General features: G+C 35.6%; 1 protein-coding gene across 7 annotated transcripts in view; it reads left to right on the top strand.

Moving 5' to 3' along the window:
* The window catches only part of CTNNA2 (catenin alpha 2), a 1,160,134-nt gene that overhangs the window by 1,113,934 nt on the left and 20,271 nt on the right, over positions 1-25,929 (top strand). For 3 of the 7 annotated variants that reach the window (XM_005575466.4, XM_045368556.2, XM_045368555.2), the window contains 2 exons: positions 454-588; positions 11,266-11,409. The exons of 1 other annotated variant lie outside the window; for it this stretch is intronic. In XM_005575466.4, coding sequence (XP_005575523.1) covers positions 454-588; positions 11,266-11,409 — 279 coding nt within the window. The remainder of the gene's footprint in view (positions 1-453; positions 589-11,265; positions 11,410-25,929) is intronic. 3 more of the 7 variants (XM_005575464.4, XM_065526935.1, XM_074011443.1) reach the window with 1 other exon arrangement.

Genomic DNA, 25,929 nt, shown 5'->3' with positions numbered 1-25,929 from the left:
AGGAAACGAATTGATTTTCTTCCGCCGATGGACTGGATTGAAACTGTCCCCTATGCTTGGCAGAGAGTGCCACACAAAGTGATTTACTTCTAGCATTCTTTGGTCCTCTGAATTAAAATAACATTTCACATAGTGAAAGTTGAAGAAAAATGTAAAATATTTAGGTTTCTTTAGAGTTTAGAAGACAGCAGGTAAAAATACTCATAAACATGTATAGAAGTCCCAATAAGACTTTTTGGAATATCTTCGATATTCTTCTGATACAATTTAATTAAAGTAGAGCCAACCATTCTAAACTACAGTCTGTGGCCTTTCTAAAATGCACTGTGAAGTTAAATGAATGTAATTAAGGTATATGACACTGAAAGCTTTTCTTCCTGCAGCTTTTCTATAACAAATGTTAGAAACTGAAGAATACTTACTAATCAAGATCACTCTTTTAATGTTTTATAGTGTCCTGATTCAGCATGTAAGCAGGATTTATTAGCCTACCTTCAACGAATTGCCTTGTATTGTCATCAGCTTAATATCTGCAGCAAGGTGAAGGCAGAAGTACAGAATCTGGGAGGAGAGCTCATTGTGTCAGGGGTAAGCTGGACTTGGGCTTCACAATGTAAAGTTCCCACCGTTGTACTTCCAAGGCAAACATTCTTGGCAACAGTACTGCTAAAAACACCAAACTACAGTGATTTATAGGGAGGGTTTTTTTTTTTTTAATATTATCACCATTATTCCAGACCTTACAATAACTCACAAAGAGCAATTTGATTTTCCAATTACCCTGTGTTTATTCTAGCCTTGTAAAATCTCCTTTCTTCACAAGAAAACTAATTTTGTAGTCTGGAAACTCATTGCCAAGCTGTGACTATTAAAATTATTTGGGGCTTTTGTATATTTACTCATTGTGAGTCTACTTCTTTTTGTTAGTGCTAGTAATTTTCATTCTCTGTTCGGGAGCCAGCCTCTCTATGTGTGGATTGTGTTCACATGTTAGAGACGATGAAAACAATAGGAATTCATTCATCAGGTTCCAATGCATACTAGGTTATCAGTAACCCTTGAAAGCCAGAAGATGTTTGAGTTTAATACAGGTTGATGTGCTGTTGCCAAAAACTAACATAATTGTCAAACACTAACAATTATATATTCTTTGCTCAATCACTCCAGTGTTTCGTTTCTCATGAAAATATAATTATCTAGTCCATTTTTGTCAAATTCCTAGAAATAAGTTCAATGAATATTTAGAAGAATCACAATTTCTTGGCAAGATTTCCAAATATGTGTTGAGGTTCTTCACCTTGGCTTCTTCTCCTCCCTCAACCCCTTTCTCTCAACACAGGGTGCCATTTGTTGCAAATTATTTGCAAGTCCAGAAATGTGGCTCTGACACCTTAGTTCTTTTCCCAGTCAGACATGATGCTACCATTTCAAGTGAGTAATTACAGGCACATAATATTATCGGCATGGTGAATACCTTATGAAAATCAGACTAATCACAAAGCTCAGTTCTTCCTGAAGCCATTTTTGGAAATTTAGAAGTTTGGCCATTTGGTAAAAATATGTGGACAAATCATTCTTGAACCCAAATATTTTTGTCCCCATATTGTTTGAGTTGCAGAAAACATAGCTGGGAAAAGAACTGATCTGGCTTGCATAGAGACACCATCTGGAAAGCCTGTTTCATGCAGTCCCACCTAGAGCCCAGTAAATTGGCTATTTTGTGCCTCTTCCCAAAGCACAGTCACCTCTTTGCATTTCCAACATGATCCTGCTTCAACATTCTTCAACAACCAAGAGCAATCTGTCTTGCAATGTGTCCTTTCTGCCAAGCTGGTAATTACCAAGATTCTCTCGCCAAGAAGTGATCAAATCATCGCATCTTCCTTGCTGCCTTTCTTATCTTCAGCCTTGATGGTATAGTTTCCCATACCACTCAGCTTTCATGTCCATCTGTATATAGCCCCTGTGGAACTGAGTGCTTTTTGTTCAGCTTGCCTCGTGTGCTTTTATTTGTTACTTTCTAATCTTATTATTTACGTGGATGCACAAAGCATCTTTGTGGATCTCAGACTCCACAACCTCATCTGGGCAATTTTTACTAGCAGAGCCGCTCTCCATCATCCTCTCAGTACCCATTGTTTGTCACTGCCTCCAAAGCTTCATTGCCATTGTATTTTCCTCATTTAGATGTAGTCCAAACCATCACTGGCTTTTATCACTTGCACTGTTGGCTTTTATAGAGGTGTTTGAGATTGGGAACACCATCAAGAAGCCTGTTTCCTTCTTTGAGTCTTGTTGGCACAGTTCATAAATCCTTGCATGGGAGAAGGCTTCTTTTAGAAGAATGTTGTACAACTTGATAATAATTCTAAGACAAATGCATTATAAAAAGTTTGCTATATATGCTCGGTCATGGGCCTGCTCTTGGCTTCCTAATGATTTATTCCAAGCTTGATTGCTGTTTGGTGCCACACCTACATCTGTAGTCTGCTGTCTTTGCCAATTCTGCCTCCATCTTATTCTTCATGCTCCTTCACTGACGGCCAATGGAGAAAAGAAAAAAAAAATGAATATGCTTACTGTGCAAAATAGCCACAAATGACTGCTTTCAAAGTTCTGAAAGAGTCAAGAATGGGAGACCCCATACACACACATTTTCAATGATTTTGCCAAGAAAGTTACACCCTTTTATTTTGTTACATGGCATGACAAAGTTGCTGTTTTTTTCTTTTCCAGGAGAAGCCATCATAGTTTAATGTATAATCAAAAAAGAAATACTTAAATCTTCTTTCTTTTTTCCCTGTGTTTATACACATGGGATTCAAAGCCATGGCTTCTCTGAAATGTATGAATGTCCCCAGGAAAGTTACATTTGTTAGAAGTCAACCTCTATACCAAAACAAAGAGATTCGGACATATTATTTCCATTTTGCCAAGAAAAGTGATTTTGATGTCAAAACAGTCACATTTTTAGTCTTATGCTGGCATGATGAACATATGTTAAGCAAAATGCACAATTATGTCTTATGTCAGCGTGTTTTTGTTTTATGTGATTCTATGTATACAAACTGAGAAAGGCCTCTTGTGTCTGCTTTTCGCTTGAGAGGTGGGGACAGATAATTCAACAGGTCTTGGAGGAGAATGGATACTAAAGCTCTCCAGGCATTATGATGGCGAACTACAGAAATAAAGCAGTGCAGGATGTGTGCCTATGTATGCTCATCCACTCAACTGCTATCTAAGAAATACCATTGGTTTTCTACCTGGCAATTAGGTTTTTTTTGTCATTGGCTTAAACCTGTCTCAGTAACCAAAAGGTGACATTCTTCTTAAAGTAGAAAATGCATGTGTGAGCCAATTCAGCTTAACCTGGTTACTAAGGGAGTAATGGAAAAGAAAAAATATGATAGAATTGTTAAAGCGAAAGTAAAGGTAACTGAGCTCCAGAAGATTAAACAGTCTATAAACTGGCTTTATTTATGTGCTTAGTTTAATGTTTGCTTAAATTCTTAAGCCAGTTTACAGGCTTTTTGAAAAAAAGCATAGTGAAAGCAAAAGAAAGACAAAGAGGGGAGGCAAGAAGAGAAGAGGCATAAAGGAAGAAGGCTGAAGAAAAGAAAAAAGAGAAAGTTAAGGATAACATATCATAAATTAGTTCAGTGCAAATAATGTCCATTAAATGTGACAGCATTATCTTATGGAAGAAAAGTTAAGCTATGTATTTTTTAGTATTTAAATACTATTTTGAATTCAAATGTGTTCCTGTATCATAATATGGGTATTACCTATATATTTAATTATCATGTTTTTGACTAATTTTTGTTTGCTAGGTTTCACAGGGTTTAATCAGCGCCTTTAAAGTTAAAAATGGAGATGTATACATGGACCTAGAAAAATAAAAATCATTCTATCACCTTTAATATTTTGTAGCTACCAAAAGATTTATACATTGCATATGATGCTGAACAAAATTAGAATTAGTAATGTAGGATTTTTAAATTATGTATACTGAATATCAAACATTCTAATAAACCTGATAAAGCCTACCTAAACTGTTTTTTAAAGTTAAAGGATAACAGGAGCCTCATTAAAACAATGAAGTCAGAACATAACAGCAATAACCCTACTTTGATCAGGAATTCGATGTTCAGGAGAGACGAGGATGTAATTTATGGCCAAATGTACACAAAAATGATACCAATTTTAATAGATTTTATTACATATAAATGTCTTTATATTAACAAAATATTTGAATCAAGTTTGGAGGTGAGGAATGCTAGTTGCTTAAGTCCTTGGGCTGAATGAATGAATTACCTATTCCTGAGAGACTGAGAAGCTTGCCCTAATATATACTTTTGTTCTTTGCCATTTAAAGATCTCTTTTCCAATTCCGAATGCCTCTCAATTGGGTTTAGGGGAGAGGTTTGGCAAGGTGAACAAGTTATTCTTATGACACTGGTAGGATTTGAATTGGTAGAGAACATTGGAGACTGAGGGTTCAATTACAGTAATTCTTGTTGCTCATGTTTCATATTATTTTAAAAAATTGGACTCTAATTATAATCAACATGAATATTCATGGTATAGATAATACATTCCTAAAAATGTTGGAAACTGATAATATTAAAATCAATTCTACCTGACACTGGCATATCTTCAAAGATGCATATGTGCATACAAACACGGAACACAACTGATTTGACATTTACTTACACTCTCAACACACCTTAGTGAAGTAGTCAGGAAGTGAACAAGATTGGTAACTATACACTATCTGATCCAGTACAAATTAGGGAAAAGAAAATGTGGGATATATTTTGTACAATATATATATGGTTTGTTGAGATGATAATTACATTTTATTTGAAGAGCTGTATATTCCTTTTTATTTTTAAAAAGTGCCAGTATTTTGTAATGAGCTAAAACAGCCATTGAAACAAGAATTGCATCTAATTGTGTAGACCTGTACATTAAGCAACCTTTTTTCCTTAATTTTTATATCTTCTATTTTGTCTATAGTCAATTCTTCATGATCTCCACGGATCAAAGTGTAACAGTAATGGAAAAAATCTAAAGCGCTAGCTATTTCATTTTGGGTTTGGAATGCATGTTAGTATTTTTGAACAAAAGGGTATGTGTTCTAGGAATTCATAGCAGTTCAAAATAATTTTATCCAGACATTCCATGCTTCAAGGACCTTCCCTTACATAGGAAAAGTTGCAGTGTCCAAAGCTAGAGAGAGTAAGATAAAAACAAACCTCAGATTGTAAATCTGGATGTTAGGCATAGTAGAGAAATTGTGACTAAGAGAATGAAATGAGTAGTTACCATTTACAGAATGGCAGTAGTTATTTGAATACACTTTGCTAGTAAAATGAGTTGTTGCATAATTCCATATTTTCCCCAAAACCCGTTCCCCAATATGTTGATAGTGAAACTAGTACCATTTAAATTCTGATTCCTGCATTATGCCTTCCTTAGTTACATTCATACCATTATGAATGGTCATTGATTTCTGCACAACCCAAATTATAGACACCCTCAGAGGGAAATAACTTGTATATGGTTTTTCACTGAACATTCATTTCCCCAGAGTTTTAAAAGTGACAGTTTACCAATTCAAGACTGTTATTTTTGGAAAAAATGGGAAATTAATAGGAATTTTAATAAGAAAAGTAAACGTTTCTTTGGGTGCTGGGCATCATGGAAAGCTTTGTGTCTTTTGCACTGCACCTGTATATGTTCTCTGAATTCAAACAGTCCTGTACAAAGGAGTCTGGTATACTGCTCCACTCTAGGAAGTGGCTCTTCAGTTACATTTTCTGTGATGGTCACCCTAAACTTACCAATATTATCACTTATGGCCATTTAAAAAAATCAGTTATTCATTGATGTAGTTAAAGCAGTTGGTTATCTAATGGAATTGTTTAATGAATAGAGAAATATTATGTTCCAATGTTTGCATTTTAAAATAAGAAAACGCACCGTGTTGTGGCAAAGCTAGGATGCAAATCAAGCAAATAACTCTTTGTACCTTAACTGGAGATGTGGACTGACTTTACTTCGATCTACTCTATGGATTGATTTGATTGTGACACCTAAACTTGTGGGCTGAGGAGTAATTTCTGTTTTAGTTTGAGGGCATTACTGCTTGTAAGAGTAGGAGTTAGTAGCTTTAAGAAGAGTGTGCCCTGAGATATCAGCGCCATTACTTGTCATTCAATCAGTAAAATTTCATTCCTTTGGGTCTTAGAATTTTTAAGTTTTGAGATGCTCTAATTAAAAGAAGAAAAGTAAATAATTGACAACTTAATTTATTATCAATTAATGCCTTAGATTACAGGTAATATTCAGAGAATGATTTAGTAGCCAATTAGCAGTAATACTTTGTGAAAACTTGGAAATTGGACACAAGGGAGGTACCTGGATGAGGGGAGGTGATTGCATATACAGTTGGCCTTCTGTATCTGTGAGTTCTATATCTGAGAATGCAACCAACCTGAGATTGAAAATATATGGAAAAAAACAAAAGTAACAATACAGCAATAAAAATAGTACAGATAAAACACAATATAGTATTTATGTAATATTTATGTAACATCTGCATTATAATAGGTATAAGTAATCTAGAGAGGATTTAAAGTATACAGGAGGATGTGTGTAGGTTACATGTAAATACTATGACATTTTATATCAGAGACTTGAGCATCCTTGAATTCTGGTATCTGCTAGGGTCCTAGAACCAATCCCCCATGGATACCAAGGGATGACTGTGTCTTGGGATATCTGTAAAACCCAGACACACCTATTTAAGAAGTACTATTTTATAAAGCTTCCCCATAAGACATATCCTAATTTTGATTACTTGTTCATATATGAGAATGGTCTGATTTTTTAAAAAATAATTTTAAACTACTACTTCAAATGATATTTCAAATAATTATTGTTTTGAGAAGTATCTTAAAAGCCACCCTCTCCCCAGTTTTGAACCAGTTTGGGATCTGTAAGAGCAAATCCAGACCTACCTGTTTCCTGACATTGAACCAAATAATTATGGGAAGACAAAGTGTTGAGTGAAGACCTTTATTAAGAAATGGTGTCTGTAAATTCAAACCCTGTAAACACTTGAATTTTTCAGCTCTAGTCAAGAAACAGATTATTTAGAATTGGTTACTTAAATCCACTGTGATTTTTTTTCCTTGTTTCTCCTGGGGCTTACCCCAGGAATTCCTGGACTGAAGTCTGTTGAAGAAAAAAGTTGATATGTGAACAAGGTGATATAATATGAAGAGGTAAAAGAGAATGGATATTAAAATCATATGCTAAGATTATCTGGGGATTTTGTCATTGATTTTACACATCTTTCCATTACCTTAGCTGGTTAAAAATAAAGAAGATAGAATCCACAGCAAAACAGAGTCAGGATATTTTTATTCAGCACTAGTTTTGATAACATTTTGACAATAATGTTTTTCTCAAAATAGATCAATGTTTCCGTAAGTTGTTTCTAATTTCCAATGGCAAACAGAGATTCAAAGAGTTGCATTTAGTTCTTGTTCACATAAGAATATTTTCTGATTCACTTCAACATTTCTATTGCATCCCTACTATGTAAAAGGCATGGTGATACATTTTGGTTGAGTTGGGGAATTTAAAGTCTCTTTATCTCTAATACCAAATAATTTTCATGAAAAGGAAAAATTTTTCTGTCCATTGTGTTTTTATTAGACTGTGTAGTCTATGTTTATTTTTTCCATTTATTTTCTAAGCTTACTGAAATAGGGTTTTCAGCTAGAATAGCAGAGTATTGTTGATGGCTATCTCTGTGCATTCATTGTTTTCTTGGTTTACTATATTCTAGAAATAAAAGTGTGTTTAACTTACTGTCGTCTACATTCTGTCCCTGCAGATTATTTTGTCAAGTGCTTTTTCCAGCCTAATTTAAATCATTTATAAAATATGGCCTTGAGTGCAGCCCTTAGAAGAGAAATATGTGCCACTTTATGGCCCATGTATCTTACAAATAAGAAAGGTTTCGGATGGGCAATGTGGAGTTTCTTCGTTCAGATTTCTTTTACTGCATCAGAACACACTGTCTTACTCTATCTTAAATAGTAATTTTCCTTCTGGGCTATAAATGTATTTCAAATACTTCATCCTAATTCTATTTTCTTGAAGGCAAGCTTTCTTAATTTAGACTTTTAATCTTTTTATCATCAATACTGTATCTTGTTTTATTACTTTTCTCTGAATACCTTCATCTGTGCAGATGTCTTGCTAATAATGAAATTGACTGGAACTCTGGCTAGATGTCCTGTCAAATCAGAACCACCTGTCTCTTGACCTCTTTCATCCATTTTCTTTGGTAAATCTCTTTTGCAACTGAGAATATCCTGGAGAAGTTATGGTCAACATCATCTTTTAAGAACCATGTATGTTTGTCAGCCCAAATTTCTGTATGTGAGACACTACCATAAAACAAAATCAAAACATCTCTTTATCTGAGAACTTCCAATTCGAATCTGCTGCTATCCACATTTATTGGAGCCCTTCATACTGAGGTATTTCTCTTCAATTATAACATTTTGGTCAACTTAGATGAAAAAATGCCTGACCATATCTTCCATGACGAATGCATCTGCAGATTGTTCTTTTGGAATGCACATATTATTCCACCTGACTTTTCTCAATCTTCTGTGCTAAGAAGCTAAACAACTTTTTTTTTTTTTTAACTTCAAACATAAATTTGAGACCAGCCCTACATCTGTCTGGTCAGAATGAAATTATAACCGTGACTATAATAATGGAGTCTTGACTACTGAAATCTTGCAAACACTTCATATCTTATCTTAAAGGGCTACTTAACCATTTCTGAAATATCATGGGAAGTATGCAGCTAATCTACAGTTGGAGTAGAACTTAGTTTTCATGAAAACTGTCAAGAGGCTAGATCCTAAGATTTGGAAATTATCTAATCCTGGCATTGCATTCTATATCAAAGACAGTTTTATTATTTTAACTAATATCATAAGTAAAGGCATTATTATAATATCACAATCAATCATACTAAATTCATGTAAGAGGTCAGCACAGTTGACCACTCTGCATCCTTTTGATGCAGCCTAGTTTTGCATTGGGTTCCTGAAGTCATGCTCCATTTCCGAAGAGACAATAGACAATTATAAGAAATGCCAATAGACAGTCTAAGTTGTTTGTTTTATTTCAATATTTTAAAAGTGTTTGACTCCATTTTTAATATCTTAATGCTGAGAGAATTGTACCATCTGTGTTGGGTAGTAAAAACTTAAGGTGTTTATTGGAAGAATGGACAATTGCATCATTAATCTTAATGACCTTTAAACTTTTTGAGATGATCCAAATAAGTTTCTAATATGTAATAATTTTTCAAACTGAGAAATTGTGGTAAATGACTAATTTATTTCCTACAATGGGAAAATCAGAAGATCCCTAACTTGTAAACCAAATGAGATTGTTATAAAAAAATCAAAGATAAGCCAACTAGTCAATGATCCAATATGTAAAAGTGGAGAGAAAAAACATCATAGGGCCATTAATTGCAAAATCTCCCACAAAAATATATAGAATTTGAATTTAGACTTAGAATTGCTGAAAATAAAAACAATAAATAATACAGCAAGGAAAATATATGCAGAGTATCATTGCCTCCTCTGTTAAATACAGAAAAAGTCAAATATAAGCAAAACGCCCATCTTTTTATATGCAAGACTTTTTTCTTTTCTATTGACTTTAATTCTTTAAAGACATTCTTTAAATGTCTCTAACATTTATTTTGAAGTGAAAAATGGACGTGATGTTGCCAAATCCATAATCAGCTTGAATTTAGTAGCTTCTGTGTTTCAAACTGCTCTCTAAATCTGCCAATTTTGCTTAATTTTAAATTGCAATTATTGTAGTACACTAATGTATTTAGTACGCTAAGAATGACTGGCTTAGAAATAGAATTATATTGACTTAAAACAGAAAAATCCCAAATTAAGATTTTTGTTTTTCTGTATATAGAAACAGGCTTTGGTTTTTACCCATTTATGATGCCATAATTTGCAAGCTATTGTTTTGAATGTCTAGGTTTCCTCAGTTTTTTTCTGTGGAAAGAGATGGTTTAACTTTTCATGTATTCCGCTAGGCAGATGAAGGCCTGACTTTTTTGTGGATGATTTCAGGATGTGCCTGCTCTTCAATAGTGTCTGTTGCTTTTGTTTTGCCATAATCAATAACTTTGAGTATTCCGTTTTTAAACTCCTAAATTTTCATTTGAAAAAAAATAGTGCTCTACATACTATTCTCATGCCTTTTCTTGTTTTCTATGAAAACTGGACTGGGTAAATAAAGCTATGATTCTAGCAGAAATCATTGAATACAAAAACATTTTGGTCAGTTGGCATCACTGGGTCATGTAACTTGACCTCTGAGAGTGACAGTGCATGTTTTTATGATTGCAGAAAACTTGCCATTTGATTTTTTTGTACAGTTCTGAAGACGAACTATACTCCTTCTAGTTATATATTTGATACACACAGAAAAACTTCTGTTTTTATAATATTCTATATTGAAAGAATCTTATGAAAGGATTCTAAAAGTAGAAAAGGGCATTGGTTGTTGGCTTATCCTTTAAATTATGTCCCTCACACAATCCATCCTTGGGTTAAAAGGAAGAGTCAAAAGAGTTGCAATTGTAGCAACAATGAATGCATTAGTCCTTCAGTGATCCCAATGAAAGAGGTAAGTATCCCTTTAGTAGAGGACCATGTGCAGAGGTTGGATGTGCAGAGGCCAAAGGCTTAAGGAAGGTCACACAGCAGGGCAATGGAACTTCCAAGAAAGACATCAGGGATCCCCACATACCATTCCAGGCTTTAAGAGCTACAGCCCTTGCCTTCTCTCTTGGTGATCTTCAACACTTTAAATAGGGGATTCACCCCCTTTGAGCCCCACTACAGTGGTCCCTTACAATGCCTGACAAGGCAGGGTGCATCTTCATTCTCCTCCCACATGGTTCCTTTATCTGTTCAATAGCCAATGAGAAATCCAAATGGCCAGCCTGCTTAATGTCAAGAAAGCCCATGTGTATATCTCTTTCAGCACGTAATTCCTTCATATACCTCTTTTTTCCCAATTACCCACTCCCTCTTCCACTTCCCTAATCCCTTCCCAAGTAGGGTACTTTTTTTTTTTTCCTTTTGCTCTCTCTCTCACTCTCTCTTTTCTGTATCTCTCGGAAATCAGACAGGAGTTCAGAGCACTTTCACTACCTTTTATGAGGTAGATTGTGATGTCATAGATGGGGGCAGGGCTAGTCAACTTTCTACCCACCTCCCAACCTGTGCTGAGGGAGCTCCGATCGGGAGTGGAAGCAGTGATTCCTCCATGGTGAGTAACTTGACTTTCTAATCTAATGTCTTTCATTGTAATCATGAATTCTGAAGGCAGGGGGTATTGGATTTTAGGGAAATGAAAATGTGTCCACTTAAGGCCTCTTAATATTAACCAAATTTGGGCAAAGGACCTATTTATTCTTTATGTGGGTCAGAAATTCCACAGCACAGATATATTCTTCAATTGTCCAAATTTGAGAAGTGAAAATGGTATTTTTATTTCTTTATTTCTCAGTCTTTCTTCCCATTGGGAGTGAAAGTCATGGCATATGTGGAATGAATCCATTCTATAATCTCTTTGTGAGCTTCTCTAAGGAAGGCTAGTCAGAAGGATGTATTCTTTGTTTGGAAGATTTCAGGGTCATGAAATATCCTTTACTGATGTTTGCCGTGAGAATCAGTGGGCCCTTCTAAAATCATGGAGGTTAAAATGTACACGAGGATGATACATGAGGATTATCAACAAATACTTTGGGTGTTAACAAATAAAAGCCTTCTAATGAAGTGACTAAAATGCTGATTTTTTGAAAAAAGTTACAACTCCTGCAAGTTTAAGAGGTCACAGCCATTTCAAGGTGTCACAGCCAGATTTACTACCCATTTTTGTTGTTGCATGTCATAACACTGATGCTGTTTCATAGGGTTTCTTGGTAGTTAAGAGGTATGAAAAGCTGTTGTTGTTTCATTTGAGTTTCTATTATATTACTGATTAGTTCTTTTATATGCCTTAGTATTTAGAAAGAAAAGATCAACTGGAGTGGACACTTTTCTCCACTTCTTTCCTTGTTCTGTCCTGGGTACCTATTAAAACTGTCAAGATGCAAGCTTTTGTATAAAAGGGTAAAGGGAGTTCATGGAGGTGGTTGACTCTTTAAGGGATATCAAGGCACTGGGGTGGGTATTCTTGCAAGAGTTTGACCATCAGAATGTGAAACCCTGTTTTTTTCATAGGATGGGATGAAAGCATCCTGGTGTGGATTACGAGTATTATAAAATATGTAAAGAGGGTATCATACTTTTTTTTTTCCAAAATATACATCCCTGGTTAGCTAGCCATGATGAATATTTGTGTTGGAGAATTGGTTTCAGTTTAAAATGAAGAGTCCTTTCTGTCTCATCAATAGCTTCTTTGTTATGCATAAATCCCTGTCCCCCAAAGTGATACACTTTTATATTTAAAAGCACTATAGCTGATACGGCCCTCTTTAGTACCCTGGGGTTGGGGAATGGGTTTTGAAGTTATTTGATACCTAAGTTTTCTAACCTAAATAAGTGACTATAATGGTAAAGATTTCAGGCCTGATAAAGAAAGGTAGGGCCATAACTGGCCAATAGGAAGATTTTGATGACAGTCACCTGTAGGCAATCTAGTATTGCAATGTGGGCAATAATGCCAATGTCTTATATGTTGGCTTATCCCTCTCAAGTCTCTGACCTACCTTCCATTAAAAGTACTAGACCCCTGAAACCCAGGTAGAAGCAAACCTTCAGTGCCAGAAAAATCTGATGTCTAATCATAGTTCAAGTTTTTAATGTCTTTTATCAACCCCTCATACAGCTGCCAGGTAAGAAATGCTCATATTTTCAAACCCTTGGGACACAATCATCTTTAAACTTCGTGAGTTAAGAACGGTTGTGTTGTGCACTTGTGCAAATTCAGAGAGTCTATCATGGAATGCGTTGTGCATGCACTTATTTATCTTCATGTGCATGTTTCATTTATAGTGATGTTCAGTGTTTTTTTAAATTCATTTTGTATGTATTAAAAGTTTAATTTTAACATACATACATATATTGTGCTGTAAAGGAGACAGTGAAATGGAATGGAAGTTGCATTAATTTGGGGTCTGAACACTTAGTATGCTAGTTCTATCACTGTGCTTGATTTGTTAGGTAACTAAGTAAATTACTCAGATCTGTAGGGCCTCAGTTTTCCTCATCTGTAAAATGATGGTAGATGATCAAAAAGAGATATTCTAATGCATCCCTGCTCTACAATTCTATGGTTTTATGGTATATTATTGAAGAAATGGTTTATGGGAAAATCATTGAATAGTTGATGAAATATAGTTTTTATTTTGTGCATAAAATTATTAAATCCAGAAAAAAACATTCAATTGAAACAAGGTTTTAAAATGTGCTGCCTATCTGATATAATGCTATTTGGTTAATAATATATGTGACTGAGCCATTTCTTTTAAATAGACAAAATCATTGGATTAATCTGCTAAATCTAAACCACATAGAAAGTTATATATAAATTGACATATGAAGAGAGGCAGAATCCATGATAGGCAGCTACATAGTGATTTTGGAAGACCGAAAGGTTTTAACTCCATACTTTTGTGTTATTAATGGGGATGTAAAAAACATTTACTGGGTAATAGATGTAGCTGATCTTACGGGGGCTTCAAAGTTTTAAATTACCGATGTAATATTGCAGGAAATCTCATGTGGTCTTGGAAGGGTGGGTGAATAGGGAATTGGTGAGTATGGAATTATGTACTACGGGGGATAAAAAAAAGTGTAAAGCCTTGCTCTTGAATTTGAGGAATGTGCAACCTCTTTGGGGAGTCTATACATGTGCCAAGTGCCAACTTAGAAGTGAATACAGTAAGTGCCAAAATAAATATCCCTGCGGCCTGGGTGGGCTGGATTGCACTGGGGAGTCTTATAACAACAAGCTGATACTTTTAGCCAGCTGAGAACAGAATGGTTTCGATTTTTGTGTTATTGTATATAAAAAGGACAGGGAATTGTTCCAGGTCTTCAAGACCACAGAATTGTAAATGGAGCTGAAGATATCTTGTGTTCAGACATAACATGTGCCAAAATGTATTGCTTATAGTTCAACCTCATACTTTTTCTGAACCCTTTTCCCCTAAATCATATGCTGACTGTACTAGATGAGATACACGTCTTTGGAAGAATTGAGGAGGCAGCAAGTGAGTGAATTGAGTAATTATAAAGATATAATCAGGCAAGTATTTGGTCAGTTACACAAAACTCCACATGATCACTCACAGTCACAACTATGGAAGAGAAACACATAAAAGGCAGAGGAAGGAAAGAGGAAGACTCTAGCTTGGAGATATTCAGGTATTGTGATAAAAGCAGAAAGGGATCATTATTTGGAGGTATCATTAACAGATTTAGAAATGTCAGATGGTGATGGAAATGTCCACATCAGCTAATGAGAATCCATGTAACCAAGATGATTTTATGAAGCAGTTTCCTTGGGCACTAAGCAAGAATAACATCAGTTTCTCTACCCTTTAACAGCCAATATTGACAAGGTTTTAACACTAAGTAAAACTGAACATGATTATGCAAGTCTCCTTCCCATATACTCTTGGAAATAGGTTATTGATTTGGGCATGATCTATTTACATTGACGAAGAACACTTACATTTGAAAGCCTCTCTGTTGCTGTAAATTCGCAGAAGATTTGCAGTGGATATTTTGCCTCACGTAGGGAAAACTGTTTTTGTATTTCTTGCCATTCAAGTCTCTTCGAAATTATTACCTTAGCCATTCTAAAAGACTGGAATTCCACAATTAGAACTGCTGTCACCTAGCCCCTTTACCAGATTCTAAGAACTTAGTAAGTAAACAAGGACTCAGTTTAGATCATCCAGTGACATGGCTTCTAATTTCCTATTGTGACATCAGAATTAGCTTCTAGAATTTGTTTTCTCAGGAAATCACTTTCAAAGACTAAATTTTTCTGTTTGGGAATGGTGAAGTAGTATGATCAAAGGTAGTTTAACAAAGCAAGAAATACTTTCCTAGCACTAGTTTCTTTAAAAAAAAAAAAAAAAAGTCAAGCAGAAGTTAGATTATGTTTGTTTCAAGAGAACAATGATGAAGATGATAACTATTCTTTCTTCCTCCTAAGTGTCACTGGAGGTCATTTTAGAAATAAAGCATCAGTCACAGCTACAATTCAACAAATTCATTGAGTATGTAATATGGGATATTCCCTATTCTATATATGATGGATTCATAGAATAAGCATGGAAAACAAGCACGTGCACTAGTAACTATGATTATAATAATCACTTTAAAGGAAATACATATTATGACCATTTTTGTAGAAAATGATAAAGGGGTGTGATTTTTTTTTTTTTTTGAGCCTTCACACATAACTGAATAGGAGTTTTCCAGGTGGAAGGAGAGGGAGGAATATCTCAGAAAAGAAATGAAATATCCATAGCATTGAGGTATATAAGTATTCCAGGATAACTGGACCTGAAAAGGTCCAAGAGGGCTGGAAAGATGGAGAAAAGTAAAAAATGTGAGGTTGGTGCTGGATATCAAAGAAATTCTTCTGACTCATGCTGATTTTAATAAGTAGTATTGAAAATGATCAGGATTATCTGCATGCCAGCTAAGCAGGGGGGTTGGGGGAGACTATTAAAATGCAGGATCCTGGGCCATGTTGCAAACTTCTTGAATCAGGAATGGTAGGGAGTAGGTTCTTGGAGTCTGTAATTAACTACCCCATCCCACTCCCCAACACACACCAGGTGATTCATTTTCACACCAAAGTTTTAGAATCCCTGCAAGGCAACAGAACTGACTCATTCTGTTTCTATGTTCTTAGAAGCAGTTTCAGAGTAAAATAATCGAAGTATCATATTATTAAAAGATTTTGGAAAAAAATAGGAGTTAAGGGTAATAAAAGAATATTCTCAAGAAAATTGGTTTAAATTGTGATTAAGCATGAGAACCAAAAGATGGTTATTGCATATAAATAATCAGTGATACTATTAAATCTCTAGATATCTAGATAGATCTAGATATCTCAGATCTATATATATCTATATATATCTATATATCTATATATATCTATATCTATATATCTATATATATCTATATCTATATATCTATATATCTATATCTAGATCTAGATAGATCTAGATATCTAGTTATTTTTAGCTCTTACAGATATCTCTTGCCAATGATCTGTGGCTCTGTCATTGCCCTTCTTACACCAACTAAAGCAAATACAAGCTTGGGTGGTTCTAAAAAGATGTTCCAGGCAAAATTATTTATCTCAAGACCTACTCTTTTACTTAAATAAATGCCAAGCAGAGAACAGCAACAGTTATGTGGTTTTGATTGTTACAGATCTGAAGAATATAAGTTAAATAGTGTTAAAATTATAAGAACAATATTGCTGTTAGGTGTGAATTTGGAAACCAACTCTCTCTTTTATAATTGATGAAACTGGGCAACATTCTTAACCTCCCTGGGCTTTTGCTTTTTATTAGAATAGTGATAGCTACTCAGAGAGATAATTGCTCATGGTAAATATTCAAAATATCAACAGTTATATTAAGATAAACTGAAGGATTAGTATGCACCAGACATTGTATGAAGCATTTAAAATGCACTATGAAATAGTTTTTTCAATTATGCTCTGTTCAGAAACTTCTGAAATCCTCTGAAGGTCACAAAGTCAGTGTTTGGTACACAGTAGTGCTTCAGAAGACTTCTTTGATATTCTCCAACAGCATGGTGTATTTTTCTGTCATTTCTTGTATGACACTTTAATGTCATTATATTTCTCTCAACTAGTCTGTAAGCTAGATATAATAGGAATATGTTCGAATGTTCTTTATTCCTTGGTTCCCTGCATAATGAACACATAATCTATGCTTAATACATTAGCTTCTTTATCATCTCTTCTTCCATTGTAGTGAGGTATCACACCCAAAAAATCCCAATAATTGATTTTGAACTCTATCATTCCTTCATACTTCCATTCATTTATTTCTACGTGAAAGTGTCTGACTTCAAATGCTAGATTTCAAAGTACACTGTTTACCTAGGATTTGGGGCCAAAAATCAAGCAATTAAGTGCAATTATTTTTCTAGTTAACTTAATGCCTTTATAATTTACTCTGTCAAGTTTTCAGATGTATTATATAAACCCCTTTTAAGAAAAGATTATGCCATGGAAACCTACAGAATTTTTTCCCAAAAAGCTAAATGAATCAAATTAGTAATTTATTGTAAAAAGAAATTTAAAAGTAACATGGTTGGTTGCATTTGCCCCCTTATGCAAAGGTTATGACATATAAATTATTATATAATTATATTTAAATATGAAATATTTTAAATTAAGTCTACTAAATATTTAATGCCCACTATTGTATTAAAAATTTGTATATAGCCTTTTACATATTTTCATTTAGATTCAACTACAAATGATGAAACATGCAAATACAGTTATTTCTCTCACATGGAATATATCTGTCTGTAGTTCAGGGAGAGTAAAGTGAACACAGGGTCATCAAGGACTTTGACACCTCCTAACTTTATGGCCCATCTGTTCTCAAGTTCATCTTTTGGTCTAAGATTACTGCTAGTGTTCCATCTTTCCAATTTTCATGTAGGAAGAAGAGGTGAGAAGATTAAACCAGGTGCTTCCTAGCTATGTTAGTCACCCTCCTTCCTAGAAACATCCACCCCTCTGCCCTTCTTCCATATCCACTTTCATCACCATGCATGTGGTTTGCTGCAAGAGAGACTGGTAAACACAATGTTTTAGCTAGGTACATTGCTGCCCTGATTAAAATTGAGATGCCACTAAGTAAAGAGAAGGGCAAATGAATATTAGATTAGCAACCAAGACAGGATGCTAAGAATAAGGATTAAATTACCCTTATGAGATTCGATTTGAAGTAAGCAAGAATTTGGGGAATGGAAATCAAAACCTATTCTTTTTATTATTATTATTATTATGCTTTAAGTTCTGGAGTACATGTGCGGAACATGCAGGTTTGTTACATAGGTATACATATGCCGTGGTGGTTTGCTGCACCCATCAACCTGTCATCTACATTAGGTATTTCTCCTAATGCTACCCCTCCCCCAGCACCCCACCCCCCTGACAGGCCCCACTATGTGATGTTCCCTTCCCTGTGTCCATGTGTTCTCATTGTTCAACTCCCACTTATGAGTGAGAACATGTGGTGTTTGGTTTTCTGTTCTTGTGACAGTTTGTTGAGAATGATGGTTTCCAACTTCATCCACGTCCCTGTAAAGGACATGAACTCATCCTTTTTTAAGGCTGCATAGTATTACATGGTGTATATGTGCAACATTTTCTTTATCCATTCTATCATTGTTGGGCATTTGGGTTGGTTCCAAGTCTTTGCTATTGTGAACAGTGCCTCAATAAACATATGTGTGTGTGTATCTTTATAGTAGAATGATTTATAATCCTTTAGGTATTTACCCAGTAATAGGATTGCTGGGTCAAATGATATTTCTAGTTCTAGATCCTTGAGGAATCGCCACACTGTCTTCCACAATGGTTGAACTAATTTACACTCCCACCAACGGTGTAAAAGCAATCCTATTTCTCGACGTCCTCTCTAGCATCTGTTTTCTGACTTTTTAATGATTGCCATTCTAACTTGTGTGAGATGGTATCTCATTGTGGCTTTGATTTGCATTTCTCTAATGACCAGCGATGATGAGCATTATTTCATATGTTTGTTGGCTGCATAAATTCCTCTTTTAGAGAAGTGTCTTTTCATATCCTTTGCCCACTTTTTGATGGAGTTGTTTGATTTTCTTGAAAATGTAAGTTCTTTGTAGATTCTGAATATTAGCCCTTTGTCAGAGGGATAGATTGCAAAAATTTTCTCCATTCTGTAGGTTGCCTGTTTACTCTGATGATAGTTTCTTTTGCTGTGCAGAAGCTCATTAATTTAATTAGATCCCATTTATCTGTTTTGGCTTTTGTTGCCATTGCTTTTGGTGTTTTAGTCATGAAGTCTTTGCCCATGCCTATGTCCTGAATGGTATTGCCTAGGTTTCCTTCTAGGGTTTTTGTGGTTTTAAGGTCTTAATGTTTAAGTCTTTAATCGATCGTCTCAGCCCCAAATCTCCTTAAGCTGATAAGCAACTTCAGCAAAGTCTCAGGATACAAAATTAATGTACAAAAATCACAAGCATTCCTATATACCAATAACAGACAAACAGAGTCAAATCATGAGTGAACTCCCATTCACAATTGCTACAAAGAGAATAAAATACCTAGGAATACAAATTACAAGGGATGTGAAGAACCTCTTCAAGGAGGACTACAAACCACTGCTCAACGAAATAAAAGAGGACACAAACAAATGGAAGAACATTCCATGCTTATGGATAGGAAGAATGAATATCGTGAAAATGGCAATACTACTCAAAGTAATTTATAGATTCAATGCTGTCTCCATCAAGCTACCATTGACTTTCTTCACATAATTGGAAAAAAAAAAACACTTTAAATTTCATGTGGAACCAAAAAAGAGCCCACATAGCCAAGACAATCCTAAGCCAAAAGAACAAAGCTGGAGGCATCACGCTACCTTACTTCAAACTATACTACAAGGCTACAGTAACAAAAATAGCATGGTACTGGTACCAAACCAGAGATATAAACCAATGGATCAGAACAGAGGCCTCAGAAATAACACCACACATCTACAACCATCTGATCTTTGACAAACCTGACAAAAACAAGAAATGGGGAAAGGATTCCCTAACCGTATGCAGAAAGCTGAAATTGGATCCCTTCCTTACACCTTATACAAAACCTATTCTTTGTAGTTTTTTGAAACTCAAAACTCATATTTAGTTGCTCTGCAAACAGTTTAAAAGGCTTTTTTCTATGTTTTTGAGGGAATTAAGATAGGTAACTCCTGCCTACAGCATACCAGCTTTTCTGGGAGGTTGAGGACTTTGTTTCCCAGTAGCCTTCTCTTGCTGAGTTATACTGGCAGATAGAAGCTGCCAATGAAGGCTTTGACTGGTGCAATGATCCCCATCTTATGAGGAATCTGAAAAGCATTGGGAAGAGTTAGGCTTGGGGTGCAGTTCTTACAAGTGTATGCCCTCCATTAAGTGGAACAAGAACTGAATGCTGACTTTCAATAGCTGGCTCTATGACCTGAGCAAGTTGCTTCACCTCTCTGAGCCCCATTTTCTCAGCAATAAAGGGAAAATGATATTAGTATCTACTTCATTGATTTATTATTAGGATTAATGGTATTGATGTGCATGATACATTTAGCACAGAGTCCAGAATGTAGGTGTACTAAATAAATGAGTAGGTATTTTTTGTTATCTTTTCTCCCCACAAAAGACAATATAGTCTTTTGGATAATGTTGGTGCCCTCCATTTCTTATATCGTGTCTACCCCAAGCAAGGTGCTTGACATAACAGCAGTGAGCAACCAGCCAAGGTATCTGCTCTCATCAAGACTGCATTCTTTTGTCACTCGGAGTCCTCAAGGAGTCACTGACAGAGAGGGGATAGTTGAAAATACAGAAAGGAATGACTTCAATAGAAGTGAAACAGTGATTGTCACATTTCACTCTGTAAATGAATCACATGGATAGCCAACCAAAATGGAGACTCCTGAAATCCACAGTTCTGAAACTCAGCTCTGAGAAGGGATCAGGAATCTGTATTTTATTCCTAAATGTTCCTGATGCAGATGATTCATGGATCACACTTTTAAAAACAATGGTCTAGGAAGTGGAGGAAAGAGAAACCTATAGGCTATAGTGAGAATTTCTCCGGACAGTTTAATCCCTTTCCTAGTCCCTTTTCTAGGAAAACTGGGTTTGCTTCTTTAGGCTGATTCAGTCTAGCCTAGTTTGGATAATTCTTTACTATAGGAAGCTTGTTGTAGTTATCCACGGTAGGATGTTTAAGAACATCTTTGGCTTCTCCCAACTAGATGCCTGTAGCAACTTTTATTCTCCAGCAGTGAAAATCACAAATGTCTCCAAACATTGCTGAATGTATCCTGGAGTGAGTGGCAAAATTACCTGCAGATGAGAACCATAGGACTAGTTGAAATCTTGACCTTTCACTTAGGATATACATACTGCTTTAAATAGAGCCTTTCACGTCTTCCCTCTGGAAGGGTGGAAGATGGCAGATAAAGTAGTTCAAGATTTATCTGCCAACCTCATTTCCAGCTGGGTGTCAGTGGGTGGAGGTACACTTCTCTAAAAGAAAGACCCCTGAGAGCCTATCACAGTCATCCTCTAGACATAACCTTCCTACAAAGGTCTCCATTTGCATCTTTGCCTGGTTATCCCCAAATCTTCCTGTCTTAGAGCTTATGTATTTCTATTCCCAATGGTAATTAAGAGTTTCAGTGAAAATGTTTTCATACCACTTTTTTAGAAAACCTTTTCATATATCATTACATATTTACCTAGTCTCTCTGTACGTTTTAAAATTTTTGCTCATGCCTGTAAATCCCAGCACTTTGGGAGAGGCCAAGGCAGGCGGATCACAAGGTCAAAATATCGACACCACACTGGCCAACATGGTAAAACCCCGTCTTTACTAAAAATACAAAAATTAGCTGAGCATGTTGGCATGCACCTGTAATCCCAGCTACTCGGGAGACTGAGGCAGGAGAATCGCTTGAACCCGGGAGATGGAGGTTGCAGTGAGCCGAGATCGGGCCACTGCACTCCAGCCTAGTGACAGAGCAAGACTCCGTCTCAAAAATAAATTTTTACATGGTGAGAGAATGAGTAACTATATATTAAAAAATAAAAAAACTAAAGTGATACTTAAAATAATAGTTTTAATAATGTTAAGAACATAAGGCTAAGGATTCCCTGGAGATTCAAATTGTTTCTGTGTTTGTTCATATATATTATGATGATGAGTAACTCTGCAATGCTGAAATTAGTGCTGGGTGAGCCCTAAAAACCAAGTTGTAGGTAGAAGCTGAAGAAGTTGCATGGCTTAGCATTCATTTTTTAAAAGAAAATTGGAGAACTGTAACAGGCAGTGACTTCAGCTATAACAGAAATCATGCTTTCTTTCAAAGATATACCTGTAGTATAATTGAATAACTTTTCCTGGCATTTTTTAATGTATCAGGTAAAGGAATAATGAGGCAACCTTTACATCGCGTAATAAATATGGAGGTGATTTAACTTTGTCAAAGGCTAGATTCACAGAGACTCTAAGATAGCAATTGTGCCATGAGGAAACTTTCATCTTAAGCATGATTTTTAGTGGGTGTAAGATACTGTATCATACCCACTACAACCCTTTAATGTTTATCTTTGTTCCTTGGTTAAAAGTTGTCATCTTATTGGAAGTTAAAGATAGTCCCTTTTTTTTTTTTTTCAAGGAAATTTTCCAATTTCATGAACTTGAGGCTTTCTTTCAAATAAACCACTAATTTTTTTTTAATTTTTATTTTTTTAGCAACACCATTATGCATTCCCAGTCCTCTGAGGATTCGATTTCCTTTAATCTGTTGTTTTGAAAGTTTCTTGTGTAACCCAACCTCGTTGCAAGGGAAGAGACAATACGTTGTCTATCCACGGAGGCTCTTTGTTGGAGCAAAGAGATGATATTTCCAGTTTTAGATTGAAGGCAATCCTTTGGCGCTTTTGCTGAATTTTCCCTAAAGTACATTCACTCCAGGAGAAACAGACTAGAAGGTTCCAATTAGGCCAAGCCCTGGCAGGCACCTATATGGAGAAGTATCCTGGCTTGTTAGGAGAACCACCTTACATCTTTTATTTAAAGGCAGTTGGAACTGTGGTATATTGATAATGCACTATACCTGAGGACAGAGGTCATGCGCTTGAATCCCTGGTAATTGTCTATTAGCTAGCAAGACCTTCCTCCCTAAGCCTCAGTTTCCTATCTGTCGAATGATGTGCCTAAAGTGATGTGCACTTTTTTTTGGAGGGGAGGAGAATTAAGTGATAGTAGCATATAGGAGAGATCTAATTGGTTGGGAGGTTCAATATGTTTTGAATCTTGAAAAAAATAAAGTAGATTAACCAGTAGACAAGTGCTAATCAACTTTTATTGATTATTAAATTGATGCATAAGACCAGCCGACTGATAAATAATTGATGTTCAGGGACAGCCTGCACTGAGCAAACATAAGAGAATCCTTCACAGCACAGACCATCTCCATAATCCCCATTTGCACAGTGAATCCCAGTATAGTTTATATGGTTCTAGCCTTAGTGGCGAACATATGAGTAAAGGGGGCAAGAAGGTACTTATTCATAAAGACCCAGAAATCTAGCTGTGGCAACATGACCACACATACAAAGTCTTGGAGGACAAAGCAGTAAATAAGTAATGATTTGATTCTAGAATAAATGGCAACCAGATTTAAGGTGGCATCACCAAGGACAGGCTCATCAATGAGCTGACAGCTCCTATTGAAAGAATGGTCTACCTTCATATTTTGGTTGACTTTTTTTTTCTTTTTGTGCTGCACTCCAAAGCCAAATTTAAGGGCCCCAAGCATGTTTCCTGTGTTCTATATTTTGGAAACTATATTTCCTGACCATTCTCTGTAATTGGAAAAAGATAAGATTATAACTAGGCTTACCCCATGAGTACTTCAGGTGGAAGAAGAAAACTTTTAGAAGTACTTTTCTCTTGTTTCGCTAGGGCTTATCATGCCCTCATGCTATGCTGGTCATCTGTTGGAATACCTTCTCCTCTGGAGCCAAGACCCTGGGCCTGAGGCACCAAGGAGTTCTAATAAATTAAAATGAAGATCCCAAAAGAACTTCCCAAAGGTACCCAGAGGTGATGTAATAATCTTTTATAGTCACAGACTTCTCTAAAATTTAACAAGTACTTTATTTTCTCACTTGGACCTCAGAATAACTCACAAAAGTATATTGTTATTAACCCCTTTTTACAATTGAAAAAATAGAAACTCAAAGAGATTACAGAGTGTCCAAGCTTTCACAGCCAGTAACTGGGACAGCCAAGACTTAGAGCCAGTTTCTCTAATGTATTATCTTGTTCTTTGTGCAGTGTAAGGATGGTGCTGGTATCTCTGTGCTCTGTAGACTAGTGGTTGAACAAGAAATACAGGGAATAGCATGTTTCAGATGGTATAGATAACAGGTAATATGTATTAGGTTCTTATAAATTATATTATCAGCCTCACATTTCATGGTGTGTGCTGCATGACACATTAAAAGATTATGTTGTAAAAGTTTTTAAATTTTTTGATAAATAAGTGGTATATAATGTTTAGGGATAAGGAAAATTAGAAGTTGTATTTAATCAAGTTTTCTGTGAACATGTAGACAGCTTTTTTGGTTGCTGGCAAGAAAATGAAAAAGTAGAAGATGATGTTCCCTGCTATTTGACTAATTCATATCTCAGGTGAATCATGATTGCAAGATTGAGTTTGTACAACTTTTCTCCCCTTATGGCTTAAGAAAGTTTCACCTCATTACTGTTTCGTCACATGACTCACGCTTGTGAACAGTTAAAACACATCATAAGGCATGTTTCCCTCCACATAAATGACATCAATAGCCAGGAATAAAGATTTAGGGCAGGAAAAGCCTATGGGAGATCTGCCTGGTCAAAGAAGACTGTATGTTCTACCCAGATATGAATTTTATGAGCCTTCAAGTAGACCCAAAAAAAGTTAACTTTTCTCTATTTTGATTTTCTCATATATAAAAAGCAGGAATGATGGTATTCAATTTGTACATCTTATAAAGATCAATTTATTAAGGCACAAGCACTATATCTAGCAAGCATATAATTCTGTGCCTCTTAGATGCTGGTGCTATTAATGGAGGAGATGATTTTTAAAGAAATATCAGTATTTTATAAACAGAAAGCAAAAATTAAATGATTTAAATTGTGTCCGTGTTTTTGAGCAAAAACTGATCTTGAAATGCTAACATGCAAGATACAGTAAGAGGAAGAGGATGTAGATTTGTATTGCAATTTCGCTAAAGTTTACTTTCACTTTTGTTTCTCCGAATTCCACTCTCCTGACAATCTCGTGAATTTGGAAGAATGAATAGGTGATAAGAATGGATACTGAACTAGGCATTGTGCCCTAGTTTTGTGTCTTTGGACAAGCCTTTCATGTCCTATTTCCCCACCCATAACATTACAATGCTTCAACAACATCTCGGCAAATATTTATGGAGGACCCATATGCCAGGCACTGTTTTAGATGTTTGGGATATAATGGGAGGTGGTGAAGAAGAAACATAAAAATATGAGGATATAAGAATGTTAAAATAGAGAAAGTATGGCAAATTGAGGCATAAGGATGGAAATGGAGCTGCAATTTCAAAAGTATGGCTTGGGTAGTTTTCACCAAGATGCCGATATTTGAATAAAGATCAGATGGATGTGAGGGAGCAAGCCTTACAGGTATCTCAGGTGGGGAAGAGTTTTCTAGGCAGAAGAAATAGTAAATGCTAAGGCCTTGCATTGCAAACATGACTGGTCTTTCTGAGCAGTAAACAAGAAACCAGTATTTAGGAGTTGAGTTAATCAGAGCAAAATCACACGTATTGGGCCCCATGTGAAGACCGTTTTGATAGACTTGGATTTAACTCAGTCTGTGATTGAGGAGCCACTCCAGGTTGTTAAGATAAGTGATATTGAGTTCATGTAACAGGATCGTTCTGGCTTCCATTTGAGAATAAACGGGGTAAAGGGTGGGAAGCA

The sequence above is a fragment of the Macaca fascicularis genome, chromosome 13, assembly GCF_037993035.2.
Source record: "Macaca fascicularis isolate 582-1 chromosome 13, T2T-MFA8v1.1".
Taxonomy (NCBI): Eukaryota; Metazoa; Chordata; class Mammalia; order Primates; family Cercopithecidae; genus Macaca; species Macaca fascicularis.
The sequence above is the reverse complement of the archived record's forward strand: the minus strand, read 5'-3'. Positions and strand labels throughout refer to the sequence as shown.